Here is an 18,661-nt window from a genome sequence, read left to right as displayed (position 1 = left end):
CTGCAGTACATGAGTGAATAAGGCAAGGACTCTGCATGTATGCAAAGAAAGCTAAATATCGAATGGCTGCTTTTTCACAGAAGTATTTTCCGTTGTGAGTATTGCTTGAAATAGTTTCATGTAACTAAATAATATCAGAGTATACATATAAAAGGAATAAATTAAGCTCACAGGGTTAATAACTTGTGTTAATTTTGAGACTTTGACACGATAATCTTAATGCTTTAAACATTACACTAGATCTAAGTGTAGTATTAGTAAAATACTAATTAATACCACTGAAAAATATATTGAGCATAGTCGTTTTGTAGTATTGTCAAGTCTATCATAAGCAGGCTTGTGTAAAGTCTGTATACATTGTTTCTTACTTGCCCATGTCTCATTTGCTTCACATCTGGGGTAAATACTGCCTGTGTTGTAGAGGGAAGAAACAGATGCAGCAAGGTAGGTAGCCATGTGCTGAACAGCTTTGTCATGTTAGTAAGCAGTTCCTTCTAGAAGAAGGATGCATCACTCATAGAAGTAATTGATCAAAACCACAGGAAGTAGTTGCAGGACACAGATACAACATAGCTCTAGGTGACTTGCTGAGACTTTTCTAGTCTTGGCTCAATCTTGCCTTAAATGCCCTGTAGATAATCCTAGAGAGCACTGCTTAATCTGGAACAAAATGAACAAAGCAGGTATATATAAAGTGTCAGTTTTGGAAAATACCTTTAAAATGGATGAGCTTTCAGGTCCAGTGGAATCAAACACCTCTAGACCTAATTAACAACTGTTCCTAAAAGTTTTTCATTTGGTGCAGTTTATACATACATTCCTCAGTTTAGTTTTCACTACTTTAACCTCTGTTAAAATTACTTTGTTAGCAATAATACAATAAACAAACCACTGTGATAGAACAGGCTTGAAAAAAGGTTTTTGTTTTGTATGTGTAAACCAGTAATTCTGCAAGAACTGAGTGGGGTTTAGCAATGAACAAGTGTTCTTGGGTCACCAGCTGTAGGAAATCTGAAGACAAAAGATTTGAGTGCTGTTAAGCCATATTAAGCCAAATACTAAACCATATACTAAGCCCTATACTAAAGCTGTAAAATGTGGTAAGTTTTTGTAATAACAGACCTTGGGAAGGAACATATACAAATATATACATTAAAGCATCACTGACAGAGAATTGATGCTTACTTGGCTGGAAGGATGCTAAGAAATGTGATCCAGCAATGCTTCCATGACTTGACTTCATAATGTTTTTAATTTTATTTGCATATTTGAAAATACAAATAATAATGAAACAGAGTAAGGCCAAGAAAAAAGGACAACATATGTCCATTAATCTAAAATGTTCAGACAGCTTTATTGCCACTAATCACATGAAGTACAGTCCTAGTTTTAGCTTGGACACACCAGTACATTAGGGTGAATTGCTCTAACCTCTGGGGCTGTGCACTTTACAAAGAAGTTGCTGAAAGCAGTGGTCTGTGGTAAATATAACAAATGGAAAGACTAGATCACTGGGAATTCCTCATTTTTAAAGTGAAAATGTCCTATAGGAACTCTATCTTTAAATAGCAGTCAAAGGACCAGGCTGTGGTAGGCAGTTGTTCCTCACGTGTCTGAATACCCGTGTTGTCACAGATGGAAATCACAGATGAAAGTATCTCTCCTCTGGTTTCTTGTGTTAAATATGAGTGCTTTCCTGATGAAAGTGACGTGGGGTAGAACTTTATGAGCGGCATCTCTTACTAGGTGCTCTTTAAGAGTGTTTTCCGTATTTTTAAATTCTTTTAATACCTGATCCACATGTTTTGCAACGTTGAAAGAAATTATTTTAAAAGTCTTTTTAGCAGTTCACTTTAAGAAATTCTTACAATGTGTTTCAGTTTTGTTGAGTCTTTGGTGTTGTTTTGGCTGTCAATTAGAACCAGGGAGGTGCGCTGGTGATTCTCTACTATTTCAGCAACACTGTCAAAACGCTGGATAGAGAAAACAAAAATTAATTAGTGCTGGCTTCCTCTGAAGATCTAATATTGACAATAATCACAATACCATGTTTTCTTTTTGCTTCTCTCACCACTGGGGAGAGTGGAGCTATGACTGCTACCAAGTGAGATACTCTGCCTTTGCAGATCCTGCTCTTTGCCCTGGTTCTAGTAATAAACAGATTAAATTTGGACAATGAAAGATACTATGGCCATTAGCTGTCTCATCTCATGCTTATTCCTGTTTGTGATTGCTACCTGCACACAGTGGTTTTTACATGGCATATTAAACTGATGCTGCTTTCAGTTTACCTCAATATATAGTAGGTTGCAGACCATGGCAGTTTGGAAGCTGCTTCATCTGTGGTTCAGCCACCCCAGTTAGAGGGAAGCTGATCTCCAGGTGTAGTATGGGACAGACGGCCATAATTGAGACCCTTTTCAGTAACACAGCTTTAATGTTGCATTTTCTTTTGGTCTTCGATCAAGTACAGGTTTTGGGCTACCTTTCTCTTTTTCTACTGAGGTAATTTTTGATCCTTTGTTGAAGGCTATATGATTTCTAGGCTATTATTTATTCTGTAACCTCAAAACCGTTGCCTGGGAGGCAGATAATTAGGCTAAGGCAAGCCTACTTACACATCTGAAAAGCCTTTCTGCAGTGATAACAGTTTTTATTGGTATTTGTGTTGCAAGTTTCTGTTTAGCTGTCAGAGTAATTATCTGTGTGCTCTAATAGCCAACCAGTGATTTTTGCACTCTAGAACTAGAGTTTAACATTTTCTTTATGTGAAAGTAGGATTACAAGTAAATAAACTTAACTAGGGTCCTACACAGAAGAAGAGAGGACTACAAACAGCTGGAGAAGCTGCAGCTCTGATCTTGATAACTTTTCAAAACACTTCTGTGAATACGTTTTAACCTTGGTCTGTGGTTTTAACTACAGTATGGTTGAGCTGTTGTTACACTGGTTTCTATAGCTTGATAGATCAGTTATTATATAAGCCGTAATTTTATCTTGATCCATGAAGAATCCTTTTGGTCATAGTGCAATATATCTTAATCCTTGCTTATTAAAGGTATATAAGTGAAAACTGTTGGGAAGAAACCCCCACATCATCTCACCTCTTCACCACTTTTTTCTCTGCCCAGTGCGTATTGTCTTGTTGATTCAATAAATCGTATAGGAATGTTGTATACTCTTCTGTTGTAAAACACAACCAGTGTGTACGGTTGCCGTGAATCCTGTCCAGAGCTCTTCCTTATTAGAAAAGATCCATCCTAAAGAGAGAAGTACTAAGTGCTTATTTTTTTTCCAACAACTTAGTTAATTTTTAGCTTAATATTTTAATCTGTATTAGCATTAAAACCTATTCTCCCATTAGAAAAACTGTGCAGCAGGAGATGAGAAGTAGCATGTATTCCTGTTAACAATAGCTTACAAAGAGTCATCCTTGCTGTGGCCTGTCTCAACCAGAGAAAGAAAGAAACACATAGTGGCAGGAGTCTGTTGGGGTCCACAGATTATTAGGAAATGAAGTTACTATCTGTGGCAGTATGTAGGAAAGAAAGCACTGAGAGATGGAGTTACTGTTTCTCCAGAGATGTAAAAAGTACTGATACAAAGGTGAGCAACTACAGCTCCCGACACTAGCCCAGTGCTGTGCCCCTTGATCCTGCTTTGTGGAGGCAGGCAAGACTGGAAATGTACCTAATACTGACCATACAACTCGTTACATGTCTCTATTCCCTCTGGCTCTGTTACAACACACAACAGTCGAGTGAACTCAAATTCTCCAAATGTCCAAATGCATAGTGTTGCTATTTCAAAATACATAGCAGCATCAGCATTTGCAAATAGTAACTGTTTTTTACATGAGATACTGGAAAGTGGTGGAGATAATTTAAAAGTTATGGAGCTTTGCCTTCTGTTCTAATGAATACAGGTGAATTATCAGATGTTCCTCAGATGTCTAGTCTGTAATAGCTTTCTCTGCAGTACAGTAGTCTTTGAGTTACACTGCCTTGAAAAAAAATGGCATGAAAACCATAGTTACATAGTTTCACTACAGTAATTTAATGTTTAACAGTATTAGTAAGGCACAGTATTTCGAATTGTTCAGAATACAACTGTTGTTCTTAGAAAATTTCTGGTTGTCTTTTCATTTTCTTTTATTTGAAGGTTTTTCATAAAGTAGACATTCTTTAAAAGGGACTTACCTTGTTTGATCGGTACAATGCATCTTCTGCCATTTTCCTATCACAGGTAGCAGCATACCATGCTTTACTGTGAACACCAGCATCCTAGAAAAACAGAAACAGTTTCACCTGTAAAATAGTAAAGAATGTGGCCTGTAGGTGAGTTACTATTAAATGATGACAGCTGTGAAGAACTAAAAGTAGGAACACTTTAGAAAAATCTTAGCTAGGATCTCACTGTTTTTGTTGGACAGAGGAAGGACAAAGAAAAACAAGTGACTTATAACAGTGGTAACAGATGAGTGACAGAAGGCTGATATGTAGGACAGAAGGGAGAAAGATAGACACCTGGAGGAAACTAGTCAGGTTCAACTGAAGGATAATTGGTATTTTTAAAGCAGGAAGCTATTCTAGTAGAATTTAAAGAGGATGTCCAGGAAATGCTGAGGAAGAAATCGACCATTAACAATTTAAATGCTGCTCAGCTATGGGCTGCCAATGAAATGCCCAGATTTGGTAGGCATCTAAGCTTTGTGAATGAAGTTTTACATACACTTAATGCTATTTGTGAACATGATCACACCTGCCTCCATCTGGATAATAACAAAAAGAGCAAAAGATGCACGTATCCAATCTCTTTTTGTTGTTATTAAATAAGACCAAGTGGACGAAGTCCTACAAAACAGAGCAATAATCAATGCCTTTCCTCTTCTAATACAGCAGTCTGACCCTCAGTGCTTTCACCTGAGACATGGTTCAGTTCCAGCTCTCTGTTGGATTGAGTCTGAATATATCCTTACTATTGAAACAGTGTTCTTAGCTAAAAGGCACAAAACCATGTTTGCTTTGGAGAGGGATTCCATCTGTGACAGAATACAATAACAGCATATATTTATAACGTATCTCTCGGGTCCCTCATTTCTCTATGTTACTCCCTGTGAACACCTCACCAAGATCATCCTATTTTCCATTCTCTTAACTACATGGCAGTGTTCTGTACAGTAAATGAACTGTGGAAAACATGGGACAAAGAACTTAATGGATGGGGGCATAGGTGCAGAGCTGAAGATACAAGGCAGAAAGACTGGCACCCAAAAGATAGGTGGATTCTGATTTAGAAGATAAAAGCAAAGAAAGTGTTATGAGAATGAGTCTAGTAAACCAATCTTTGTTCAACACAACAAGGAGTCAACTGCTCCCAGACCTTTTTTCTAGCAGTGTCTGTGGCCTATAAGCTGGAAGCAGAGAGCTGCTGCCAAAGTTTGGATGGGAACCAAACAAATAATGAACCTCGTGGGCATGAATCACATCTGCAAGCACCTGTACTGTGCAGGATGCTACAGCAAATGATACCACTGTACATAACTGGTGGGAAAATAACACTAACAGTTAATATATTTTCTTCCCTTTTTTTTCAAATTGATGTTTTATTAAGCTTTGGTTTTGCCCATGGCTGCAAATGTAATTGCTACAAGCTGTTTATTTAGTGTCTGCTGGATTGTTTATTTGAAAGCAATTTTTATAATAAATATCCAGTATGGCATACTGTTCAAATTTTTCCAGAACTTGAAGTCCTTTGTATTCTTCACTGTAGCATTATTTTGTCATGTTAGGCTTTAGAACATTTAATGTTACTGACTCTGCATAATAGAGCCTTTGTTTTGTACTCAACAGAACTATTTTTACCTTGTTTGTGACTACTAGCCTAATAAGAATGTCTTCCTGCATTTTGTGGTCTCCCTTAATCTGTCATGAGAGTAAGGGAAATAGCACTGAAATATAACTTTGTATTTGCCTAGATTATTCAAAGCTTAATTTGCAATGAAGCACAGAAAAAAAAGAATTGGTTGTAAAATGGGCAGCATTAGCTGTAATGAGGTCTGTTTAAAAGAAGAGGAGAGAGAAACACAGGGGGAGGCACCACAGAATCCCCTGAGAGGGGTAGCAGTGGCTTTCTTCTTGGTTCTTAAAACTTTCCTGACACTCCCAGCTGCAATAAATAGGGCAATATTCATAACAGTGATTCTGACATACCCATCCTACTGTATTTGGCCAGTTGGTGTAGCATCCCTGTTTCCTCCTACAAATTTCTGGGTTTTCTTAGCACATCACATCAGTGCAGGCTAATGCTAATAGCTGCAGATGGCTGCATCTTACCTGCTTGGTGCACATTTTTATTTTTTTTTTCAGGACACTGTATGTAGAGCTATAAGTTAGAAAAAAATCAAGCAATTAAAAATTCTTTATAGCCATCTATGTAAGAGACTTAAGTAAATCACCATAGATTTCCTTGTTTCCAATGATGTCAAAGTCGTATGAACTGGGGAATCAGGAAGACCTGAAACTAAGAAGCTTTTCTGGGTTTTGTTTGAAGTGACTGGTAGAGTTCTAAGGATTGTTGTGATGCTATTTACATGTTTTTCTACAGTGTGTTAAAGGTCTCCTATGCTATATGCTTAAGCATTTTTTTGGTATGAAAGCTAACATTCAGATTATTTGTGCTACATAAAATCTTCACTGCAAAGGGAACATGGTTGCGCCCTCCACAAAAGTAGTAATATTTTTATAGAAAGGGGATAACGTTGCAAATAGTACTTTACAGTAAATGATAAGACGCCTTATGTAACTTGAATTTTATACCTGGTCTGTAGTACTTGAAATAGATGAAATGCTGCTGTGAGGGGAAGTGCCCAGAGAACGGATTGCAGCTTCTGGCACTTCTAGAAAAGTGAAAGAACACCATGTGTAAGATTTCAAAGTCTGTTTGTTATGCTGTAAGAAATCGATCAGTTACAAGGACTTAGATCTAGGAAACACTTGACCTTTGGTATCACTCAGAAAAGCTATGGGCCCTGTGTAAGTATCTGGGACATTTGCCTACTCAGAAGAGGAGCCTTGCTTATAAAAGAGAGAAACAGTTTGGTTAATAACAGTTAGGTTAACTACTTAATTAATAGCCAGAGCTAGACTTAAAATGCAAGGAAAAAACCCACCACCAATGTGAGTCAATGTAGCAATAGATAAAGAAAATGCAAACAATGAAAAAAAGCACTCAGTCCAGTGTGAGAAGTAGTCATATAGGTGAAGGAGTCAGGAAAACAAAAGTAGCTCAGATAATTTTTCATTAATTTAAGTCCAATGGAAACCTTAGGCAACTGTCAAGAGAAACAGAACTACTAGGAGAGATTATGAAGCTTAATTATAATTGTAATAATAAAGCAGAGTAGAAAAATAGCTATTAGGGCTGAAATACAGATGTTGAGTTTAAGAAATTAGAAGAGAAATTGCTGAGTAGTGTTGCATAGTAATGATATGATAGAAATATGGGAAATATGTATAGATAATTTTCTGGTAAAACAATCTTTGTCAAAGATAGTGTGTTTGCTGGAGGTACTTGTGTTCAGTTGGGTACAGATCAATATCATACTAGAGAAAATGACTGTAGAAGGTTGAGTGTTACTCTGTTAGTAAGGGAGGTTTTACTTTCTGGTTTGTTTGGGGCTTTTTTTACTTACTGGGGAAAAAAATGCTACTGGGATTGTTAGCCCTCACCTCTTATTGGATGTGATACTTTGCAGACTGCTTTATTAAATCTTCACTAATATAATTCTGATTTAGATTTTGGTTTCAGAAAGCGTTAAGAATGTTACAGAGGAGGTCATGCAGTGACTCAGAAGTAAAAAGCAATTAATTGGACTAGATAGCTCAGACACCTGTGTGAAGCAGGTTTAGAACTTGTTTTGTTGCAAAGATGCAACTGTCTGGAAGCTGTATTCCAAGTACAGGGGAGACATTGTAAGGAGCAGTTTCAGCTCTCACTGAAGGAATAATCACTTGAAGAAGGCCATTCAAGATTAAGAGTTTTGGTTTTTCACTCAAATTTTGACTGACCAGCTGCAAAAGCTACAGTTGAAAAGTATATTGTGTTAATAAAGTAAACACTGCCAAAAGTCAGGCTGAATTAGACTTTACAAAAGGAAACTAAGTAACACAAGATTCCTTAGCTTTGTAAAAAGGAAAGAGAAATGAGACTGTCTGCAGTAAAAATTTTATTGATTTTAAAGATAATCTAGGTATTAAACCAATAGTAGTTCTGGTACAGAAATGGGAATTTACACATTCAAATTGGAAGCAAAACTCAAATAGCTTAGTACAGTTAAACTGGTGGACCTAGATAATCTTTATCCCAGAAATTTAAAAACTGGCACACAAAACTAGAAAGGCTGGTAACAATTATTTGAAATAAATTTCAAGTCAGAGTGGTACCATATAATTAAAGAATACCAAACATAATTGCTATACTTGAAGTGAAAAAAGTGCACTGAGCAACTACAGGCTCTAGGGTTAGAATTTGAAGGAATGAATATTAAGATTTGGAGGTAAAGATACAACCAGCAAGAGAACATTTGAAATTCACCCAAGTAGATAAAATGTTACAGTCAGTAGTGCATTTAATACTGTGCTATATGGGAAGTCAGTACTTTTTATGAAGAAGATGAAAATTAGCACTGGGCAAGCACATGGTGACAAGGAAGGTTAGCTGAAGGGACATGAGTGAGAGAGACCAGTTGTATCTGTGATTAGGTTGTTATTGGACCTAGTACAGAATAAAAGTGTGTTAAAGAAAGTTTAGTAGTCATTTAGCACCAGACGATCTCAAAGAATAGTTACACTTTAGGGTTTAGTAAGAATTTATGCTGCAAGTTGAAGCACATCAGTTGTGCGACAGGAGCAAACAATCTTGAAAGCATGAGTCTATTGCATGAATATGAACCATTATTACACTTCCACCGCATAGGAGATCTAATTGCAACATACATCCAGCAAGCATTTCCAGGAAATAGAGACAAGTACTAACAACAGTATATGCCTTTAAGGTACACCACACACATTTCTATGTGCAATTTACAGTATGAAAGATACATTCAGACTGAAATATGTGCAGAAAAAGGCTGGTAGGAAGGTAGGAAGTGTCTGCTAATAAGAAACTAGAAAAATGTTATGTCTAATGTACAGTTCTGTGTAAAGAGAGCTCCTATAGATATCACCTCATTTTTTTTAACTGTGAACTGAATTGAAGTCCCTCTTTGAAAGTACCACTTACAGAAAAGCTTTAGTGTTTGCCATTATAAAATACCTTCTTCACCCCCTACAGAGAAAGAATAAATTGCTGGGCGCAATAATAATGTGTCTGGCTTCTAGGCAACTGAAGCCAGGAACAGCTCTGAAATGTCGTATTTAGGGCTCTTCTGTGGCAAGAAAGATTGATGATGATTTAATTTAATTTACGATTTAATTATGATGGGAACTGACCCAAACTGCCTTTGGTAGAAATTTCCAGTAGTAACAAATGGGAATGAAGCACCCAATTTCCATTGCTTTATACAATAACCTTGACATACACCCTTAATTTTACTAGCTGGGCTAAGCCCCTAGATACTTGATCTCCTCTTTGTATGCATTACAGAGAGAAGTGTTAATTCTAAACTAATGAATATATGTGGCATTTTAAAATAATCTTAACTCAAATATTAATTTGAAATTACAATCACATTTTAATTCAAAATTTAAATGATACTTACTTGGCAGAATTGAGGACTTTTGGAGCAAAGGCCTGAAATAAATAAAGAGATTACAGAAAGATCTAAGGAGATCTATCCAGTTCTGAAAATATTAATATTGTGTGTTTCGATCATGCATTGGTAGTATGTGTTCCATCTCACACATTTGTCCATTAAGAAATAAGAGCTAGATACAGGTATAAAAAAACCCACAAATCATATCCTAGTAGTACTGACCATTAGGAACTTATACATCTGGTTTAAATCTCCATTACCTAATTAGAGATTCTATCCTCCCATGCTTCTTGGTGGTGCTTACAGTATTTGATGTGTGCATCCCAAATGCAGTGTTTTATTTTTCACTACTGTGAGGCTTCAAGAAACATGACTTTCAAAGAAAGCAACAGAAAGCCACAGAGAAGACAGTGCTCCCCTTTGAACCTCTCTCAGCTATGTTCAGACCAAGCATTAGGAGCTGGTACAATGAAATACTCAAAAGATAATGAAAAGGGGTTTTTACTTTTGGGCACCACTCAGAAGGGGTGGAAGTGGAAGCTCCTGGCTGGAACCTCGTCGTCGTTCTGCTGCTGTAGGTCTTTCTGTAGTTTGGGAAGACAAATTGTAGAGTCAAGATCTCTTCAGAAATACACTGGCCCAGATAAGAGAGTCCCAGTAGCTGAAAGAGGGTTTGTGTTGGTAATACAACTTTTGGGGTTTTCCCTTAAGTAGCAGCCTGCCATCCAGCTGCCTTCTTTAGTGACTAGTGGCACACCACAAAATTTCTAAGCAAACAGCTGTGCTGTGAACCTGCAGGAGCTCAAGCAGGAGCCGTGCTTTCCAGGAGGCGAGCAGTGGTGACGTGGGGCAGGAGCTGGGGCAGGAGCTGGGGCAGGAGCTGGGGCAGGAGCTGGGGCAGGAGCTGGGGCAGGAGCTGGGGCAGGAGCTGGGGCAGGAGCTGGGGCAGGGCAGGCTGCCTACGGGAGCTCAGCCAGAAGAGGTGCAGCTGGCTGGCTGCATCCTGGCCTAGTGTTCCACAGCAGCTCCAGCTGAGTTTTTGCCTGGAGAAGCTGCTGCCTTGCACAGAGGAGAGAGGTGTTTTCTGCCTGTGTGAGGGGCTGGCTCTTGCCAGGAGTTGGCTTCATCTGAGGTGTGAGGTGGTTCTTGCTGTGTTCTTGCACTTATTTCATGCCTCCCTTCCCCCTTCTTCACTTTGGGGACTGCAGGGCACATTGCTGGTCCATGTTGTTTGTTACCCTGCCAGTAACCTCAATAGTTTTACAGTGACTGCTTTTAGAGAACAATGATATTCAGTGCAACTAAGGCTGGCCAGATCCAGTTTGAAACTGCTAAAACCAACACCCCCCCCCAGCCCCTGAAACCTAGAATAAATTGAATGTGGTAGTATTTGTTTCATGCTTTTAATAAAATTAATTCTGATGTCAACTTTTTCAAAGTAATGGAGATAATTTACCTTCATTTGCAGTTAAGGTCTCTCTGGAAGGTAAACATGGTTTCTGCAACAAAACAGAGGGAAACCAAATATTAAATGGCATGTCATTAGTATAGCAAATGTTTATCTTTTTAGTACTTTACCTTTAGAAATGACAGCATCCTGGAGGGATTGTGAAGAGCCTTTAGTTGTATGACCTTGGAGCTTAGGATTTTGCAAAGTAGATTAGGAAAAGATCCCAGTTTGTGTATAAATAGATGTTCAAAGGTAAAATCTAGAGATGTATGCTTTTTTCCTTTAACTTCCATCAGTAAGTTTATGGTGTAAAAACCAGTTCATTCTTATCTCAAGTCCAAAAATGAAGAGTCCATCTCAAATACTTACAAATAAAAATCTGAATATTTTCATCTTTGTCAAGCTATGCTTGCAAATGTCTGAACACATTTCTTTTTACTGGAAGTTAAACTGTCAGTTCAGCTCACAGCAGAAATTCACCCAACCTTCCAGTTTCAATTTTTAAAAAAATTTTTATTCTGAAACAATGATAATAAGCTGTCAGTTTCAAAATATTTTTCAAATTAATTTATTGGAAAGTTTCAACCAGTTCTCTTGCTTTCTCCCACAAGAGGTTTTGGGTATTTTTCTAATGATGAAAACCTTACTGAAAAAATTCTGACTAATTCTGGTAAAATCCTCAACTTTCTTAAGCTATCATTCTTATAATAAATCCACGTTCCCCATATGCAGCCCCTTCTGAAGGGCCTGTGTTCCCATTTATTTCTCATTTAATTCGGTTCTTGAACTGTGTTTATTGTTACACCCTAGAGTATTGAATCCAAACATCCCTTTAACCAAAATATTTTTCTACTTGAGCATTCTTATTGCTGCTTAGTTCATATAACTGCACCCAAATATCTCCTCTCTTCATAACTCCCTCTTTTCCCTATTCTTTTTATGCATTTATGTTGTACCCAAACTCATAATAAAATTGTTTTACAATACATTAAAAATCACCTATAAAGATATAATTTGATTATGCAAGTGCCATTCAACTTACCGGTGAATTTACTGCATTAGAAGTTTTCTTTCTGCAGATTGTAGGATAAAGAAAAAAAAGGGTATGGTTACTTAGCAGATACATGAATTCATTTAGCAACTAAGCATTAGGTTCACTGATTCCCAAGAGATTTCTGGCCATCTCCTTACTGGATAGCTGTAGCAGTTAGTATCAGATGCAATGCAGGTACTCAGGAAAGATACTTATGATATGCAACAAAGCTACCCTCTGTCCAACACTTAAGGTGAAAACTTGGCTGGAGCAGAAGAGTTCTAATGGAAAACAAAATTGCTGCAGCATGTGACTAAATTAAGCATGCCAGCCACCATCTGCTATCAGTGGCAGGCAGTGAAGGGCAGTGGCAGTGGCAGCAAGCATTATTCCTCCAGAAATAACAAAAGAATAGCTTCCCTTTACGTAGTCATGATATCTTCCATGAACAGCAATAAAATTTTTTTCCTGAATTCCAATTGCCATGGCCAAGGATAGGAGTTACCTCCTAATACACCTAGTAAATTAGGCCTATCCCTATCAAAGACATTATTTATTACTCACAGGCCCCTTGGTAATGGAGATGGAGCTGCTCCAGTGGGAAATCTGGTTTCTTGTGTGTTACTGAAACTATGATCTAGAGATGAAAATGACATGTTTAGTATGCAGTATTAGCTGTATCTGTACACAGGGTTTTCCTCACTGCCATTTCAGTATTAATGTAATAAAGTAAAACAATCCATTGTTTTAATTTTTGTTTTGACATATTTTCACTCGGATTATACTAGAAAAAAGTTCATTAGTATTTCTTGCTTACTGCTGGCTGTCACAGGTAAGATTTACACTGACACACCTCACTACATGCTATATTAAGGTCACTAGTTGCATAATGACAACAGATGCCACTCATATTACTGTGTTTTCAGTACAGAATACTTACTTTCATCATTATTTGCCTCGTGGTCCTGTAATGGAAAAATGCATTAGATTTGATGAGAAGCAATTACAAAAGGAATTATTATTAAATGAGAGGTGCATAAATAAATAATCTGGTTTTGGTGATCTGTAGTAATGTTTAAAGAAATATTTGTGCAAAATGCTTATAATCTCCAGAATCCTTTCCACCGGCTTTTATTACAGCATTTGAAAAATTTTAGCAAACATCAATGTATTACTGAACATTCTAATAACCCTGGGATAGGGGTAGTATTGATAAAGTTGGCCCTGAATTTTACAGCAAGTTCATGTTTCATTTCTGAGCTGGCAAGTGGAAATTTTGCAGCAGATTTGAATATATTAAGGACATATTTTCTACTGAATGGAGGATACTGAGTAGGTTGTCTTTCCCAGTTTCTTTCTTCTGGCTCCCACTTCTGGTATTTTAGGGAATCAGACTTTCATATGATAAATACCTTTCAAAGAGGCACCAGTTACCAAATTATCCATTTCCATCCACCAGTTTAATGACTTTTTACTAATGTTGGTTACAAATGTATCCATTCTCTGTTCGGAGAGGTGTGATGGATTACACCTCCAACAGTTTAGGGAGCAAGATGTGGAAATTTTTCTCCTAGTTAGCCTAGGCCTTTGAAAGGATCAAGACTTAAAATTCTGCTAACATGCTTAGTTCTGGTTAGTGGAGAGAATGGACTGAATGGGAACAGCTAACATGTTTCAGTTATTGTTTTACTACGTTGGTGTACACAGTCAGGGATGGAAGGGCACAGCACAGCACTGGACAAACATGATGCTCATTACCATGTTTTTCATTAAACCTGTAAGGGCTGGTCACTCACACAAGTCAAGACCCAAAAATGACACTGGGTAATTCTTTACTAGGCTGACTCTTGTTCCAAACTGGGTAACTATAAGTACCCAAGAGATTAATACTCCCATGGTACAGATGAGTGTTTGTTTGGGAGCTCCTTTGGACTGACATATGTCTCTTAAACATTGGAACTTTTTTTTTTTATCAATACACATGTTCAGTGTAGCTCTTTTGTCCAAAAGATTAATAGCTACAATCACAATATTAGGTCAATCTGACATTCAGAGTAATCTGTTTCTGTTATTTAATCCAGATAATAAAAAACATCCATCCATCTCCATGTATATATAAAGAACACAGAACAGCTTAAGTTTACCACATTCTTTTATAGTAGAACATTAATTACTCACTACTTTTGGATGAAGACGATTTCTGGGAAGAGGCAGAATATTTCTGGAAATATACACAATAAGTTCATATGAATAGGATTTACTTACTTAATTGCTTTGCTCAGATATGCATTTCAAGATCTAGAGAAGAGGAGGTCAGCAGTAAATGGATTTAATTACAGCTATGCACTGCTCCAATGGCTGTGGTGATGCTGTGCCCTTAGTGTGGAGGAGTTCTGTTGTAGTAGAACTTCTGTGTTGGACCTCGAGTCCCCACGGTTGTACAGAGGACCTCTCCAAATTTCCCAACACACAATGTTGTGGATGCCACCTGTTCTTTCTGGGACAAGTGGCATATTTTGTAGAGCAATTGTCCTAGAGAAGGGATGGTGGTTACGTATCAGCTTCCCACACTTCTAGGGATACAGAAGTGAAATAGGCTGCATTCTCAAGTTTCCTTTGCTTCTCCTCCAGAGACTTGGAATATAAATAATTATTTACTGTGTCTAACCTCTTTACAAGCAATCCTGTGCCCCATCCCCTGCAAAAATACCTCATTTGCGAGACTGTAAAAATAGGTAGTAGTATTTTAAACTGGCTTTCAGAGAGATGTTTTACCCTTGCACTGGATCTCTAGAGGGAAATTCAAGAAAATATTACCCATTTAGCAAACTGGCTTGAATACAGAGATTCACAAGGAAATGAGAACTTTCAATTTTTACTTTGTTCCACAATCCCTAAGCTATTTGTGTGTCCAGATAATTGCTTATTGGCTGAGGGCTACACTATATAGAGGAGAAAAATTTCTCTTTACTAGTATTTGTTGTTGATATAAGCTGCTGTTGACCTACCTAGAAGTATCCAGTTTAGGTGACTCTCTAGTCATGCTGTGCATGTGGGGGTGCTCTGTGTTCTGGGCAGGTGTAGACAGAAATGGCTTAGTGAACCTAGTAATAAAGCATGAATTAAGAAAGGAATATTTTATTTAGCAATAGTGAATACAAAGGCAATGTCTTTTTCTCTTCCCCTCCCCCCTCAAAATTCTAAAAAAACCCCCAACACCTTAAGAGGTATTTCTTTTTAATATGTGTTATGTTTGGGTTATTGAAGGTAACATAGAATGGGATGGCAGTTTTTGTGCAGATAATCTAAAGAGAGAAAATTACTATAGTTATATTTTCTAGAGAAAGAATTATTAAACATATAGTATGTAGATGAAAAAAATATTTTCTGGCAAGTTTTAAATAAAACACAGATTCATAGCAATGATTACCTGGTTACCAGTGGTGGTGATGGTTTTTCCTGTAAGAGAAAGTGCTCTGAATTATTTAGACACATTTTGATTTAATGAAATATACTTGTATGATCCTATTTATATTATCCCAGCAATATCTTATATTTTTTATATAGATTTCTAGTAGAACTCTGCCCAATAATCTGTACTATGATGGGAGAGGCAAGATGTCACCACCAGTAAATCTGTGAAGCCCTGAGCACACTGCTTTGGCTGTATGTCATGTCAGTACCAGCAAGTGGGAAGAAAATTACTGTGTCAGAACTGTCACTGCTCCTTTGCTGCAGTTCTGTTTCTAGAAAGCATTCCCTTAGGCTCTTGTGTCCCAGACCGGATCACTATCACACAGGACTGGGAAACTTCAGCTTCTTCCCACATACTCTTTCTGCAGGCCTGTTGAATTGATTTGCCAGCTTTTGTGCAAAAAAAGTGTCAGAAAGCTTTAAGTGCAGACAGAGATTTGTTCCCATTTTTTCCCTTCGAAAGACTGATCTTCTTATCTTAAAATCACCCATGTTCTCTGCCTGAGGGTAATGTCAATCAAACGTTAGAAAGGCCTTACCTCTTCTTCAGGAACTTCGTAGACTTCTGTAGGACAAGGAGGAAAAAAAAAAAATCTTTGGTTAGCAAAAACATGCTACATGTTACCCAAAAAACTGATCAGAATTGTCCTTCTGCCTCTTGCAGAATAACTGAGAAGTTGCTCAGAGCTTGATTCTGTCTCCAAAACCCTGGGGTAACTACATCCCTTGTCTAGTGAGAACTTCAGGAAAAATCCCAGGAAGTAATTGTATTAATGAACAAGAGGGTTTATTCGTTTCATTACACACACACCCCTCCCCCCCCAATACAAGATGAATTCTTGTATTGTGCAAACCTGGGACAGTTTTGAAAAGATGTGTTATCACACCTGTGATCAGGTGAATCGTAAATTCAAGCTGGCTCATTTGAGTGGCCAGTGTCCTTCCTTGAGCTCTGTCCCATAGGTGTATTTCAATTCACAAATACTAAAAGCCAAAATCACCACCATCCTTATCTATGATCAGTTTCTTCAAGGAAAATTGAATTATATTTCAACAAATTTATTGACAGTCTTCATTGCTTTTATTGTGCTGAAAAATGTCCAAGTTCCCACCAGGGGGAGATGTTTTATTTTTTTAGTAACATCTGTCAGGAGCTGGTTGTTGCTTGACACTGATTTACAGAAAGGGTAAGATTGAGAATGGCATTTTAAAATGTCTGAAAAGTAACTCACAAAAATCTAAAGTCATCCAGAAAAAAACTTTAATAGTTTACGACTTGAAAGTTAAACACATTGCTAATGAAATGCAAAGACTTTTAAAGAACTGTGAGATCAGTCTGGAAATGTTACATTACATGCAATTTATGGCATGACAAGGATGCAAAACAACTCAGAGTTAGCACAGCTAAGCAAGATTAAGCAAGTACATCTGCACTTACAAAAATAAATACGATTCTTACTTGCTTCTGCTTTTGTGTCTTTTTCCAGATAAACTGCTCTTTATAGAGCTTAAACAGGAACCCTGTTACCACAGGACATGCAAAACATCAACCTATATGGAATTTCTTTAAGGTTGAACCTTGATGTGGTTTTAAAGTATTGAGTCTTGATTTCTGTAGTGAAATGGGATTACTAACATAGCAAGTCTTATAATTGTTCCTGCTCTGCTGATCTTTTTTCTCTGTTAGTCCAAAAGTCTAAACTGGTTTTGGGCAAATTACTTATTCTTGTTTTATTCATGCTTAAAACAGATTTACTATTCAAGTTAGGCAAAACAACTGTTAACAACACAGAAAAAACTAAAGGGGAAAATATTTGTGTTTTACTGAAGTATGCCATATGTTTTGTGTTGTGAATACATCAAGTGTAATTTAGTATTCTTCAATCTTAGATTATTTTATTTCAAAAGTGATATGAACTCTACGTACCTTGCGTATCAGAAGTAAGAGAAGGTTTTGGAGAAGGATGGGGGGCTGACTTCTTCATAAATCTGTTCACAGGAGCTAAAAATGTATTTTATTCATAGATACTTGTGCATATGTGTGTATACACATGTATTTTTATATATAAAATATATGTATATATATACATATATGTATTTAAAAGAACAATGCAACCTATACACAATAAGAATAAATATTAAGTAGGTTCAAGTGACAGCCTTTTTGGGTGACCTTAAACAAATCAACCGAGGCAGAAAGCAGCTCTCATTTTAAAAGGGAAACATTATTCAGTGGTCATGCCTTGCTGAATAGGTTTGATACTGTCGGTAATAGAGAGCAAAACTACATACTCTTCTCTGTTTACTTTTCACCTTTGGACTGTAATAATTTCACTCTCCAGCTAAATATACTTCAAATACTGAGGTAAAAAAATAAATCAGTCTGTATTTATTCACTGAAAATCTAAAAAGGCTTGTTCTACTCCTGAGGCACTTCAACAAACAGAGAATTTTAATGCTGTGGCTCCCTTGGATGGTGAAGGAGACCACATACGAGTAAAAGCTTCCTGGTTGTATAAAGGCTGGACTTTGAAACAGTTGAGAGAGGGGCAGGAATTAAACATGGCTTCTAATACATTAAAATATAATTTTCTGCAGCCTTGTCATGAACCAAAGGAGCCAACTGCCTTTTTGCAGGTTGCATTCTCTGTAATAGCTGCCCCTCCACTCTTTGAACCCTAGAAAGAGACATTATTTTAATCCATTTTTTTCTATTGCTGTTCCTATCAAGGCAATAAGTATTAGCTTAAATGACAAACTCACATCTTGTAGGTAGTGAAATGCTGCTTTCGGTGGGTTCAATATAGTTATCGTCATCTTTGTCCACTGGCACAATGTAATTATCCTATGAGAAATGCAGGACAAAAATCTACCAGTTAAACCTCCAGAATAACAACAAACTGTTGGTACTGAAGCTCTGGCAGCAGCGTATTGTATTATTATTATTATT

At 37.2% G+C, this 18,661-nt stretch overlaps 1 protein-coding gene across 4 annotated transcripts in view; it reads right to left on the bottom strand.

Moving 5' to 3' along the window:
* Positions 1 to 1,229: 1,229 nt before the first annotated feature.
* The window catches only part of BLNK (B cell linker), a 90,857-nt gene continuing 73,425 nt past the window's right edge, over positions 1,230 to 18,661 (bottom strand). For all 4 annotated transcript variants that reach the window (XM_051618383.1, XM_051618384.1, XM_051618385.1 and 1 more), the window contains 16 exons: positions 18,475 to 18,556; positions 17,639 to 17,713; positions 16,251 to 16,276; positions 15,668 to 15,696; positions 15,246 to 15,341; positions 14,416 to 14,458; positions 13,178 to 13,202; positions 12,802 to 12,874; positions 12,247 to 12,277; positions 11,211 to 11,253; positions 10,260 to 10,338; positions 9,761 to 9,792; positions 6,819 to 6,898; positions 4,200 to 4,283; positions 3,105 to 3,260; positions 1,230 to 1,973 (listed from right to left, as the gene is read on the bottom strand). In XM_051618383.1, the coding sequence (XP_051474343.1) occupies positions 1,854 to 1,973; positions 3,105 to 3,260; positions 4,200 to 4,283; positions 6,819 to 6,898; positions 9,761 to 9,792; positions 10,260 to 10,338; positions 11,211 to 11,253; positions 12,247 to 12,277; positions 12,802 to 12,874; positions 13,178 to 13,202; positions 14,416 to 14,458; positions 15,246 to 15,341; positions 15,668 to 15,696; positions 16,251 to 16,276; positions 17,639 to 17,713; positions 18,475 to 18,556 (1,074 nt within the window). In that variant the 3' untranslated portion in view covers positions 1,230 to 1,853. The remainder of the gene's footprint in view (positions 1,974 to 3,104; positions 3,261 to 4,199; positions 4,284 to 6,818; positions 6,899 to 9,760; positions 9,793 to 10,259; positions 10,339 to 11,210; positions 11,254 to 12,246; positions 12,278 to 12,801; positions 12,875 to 13,177; positions 13,203 to 14,415; positions 14,459 to 15,245; positions 15,342 to 15,667; positions 15,697 to 16,250; positions 16,277 to 17,638; positions 17,714 to 18,474; positions 18,557 to 18,661) is intronic.

The sequence above is a fragment of the Apus apus genome, chromosome 4 (genome assembly GCF_020740795.1).
Source record: "Apus apus isolate bApuApu2 chromosome 4, bApuApu2.pri.cur, whole genome shotgun sequence".
Lineage (NCBI taxonomy): Eukaryota > Metazoa > Chordata > Aves > Apodiformes > Apodidae > Apus > Apus apus.
This window is presented reverse-complemented; position numbering and strand designations above follow the sequence as displayed.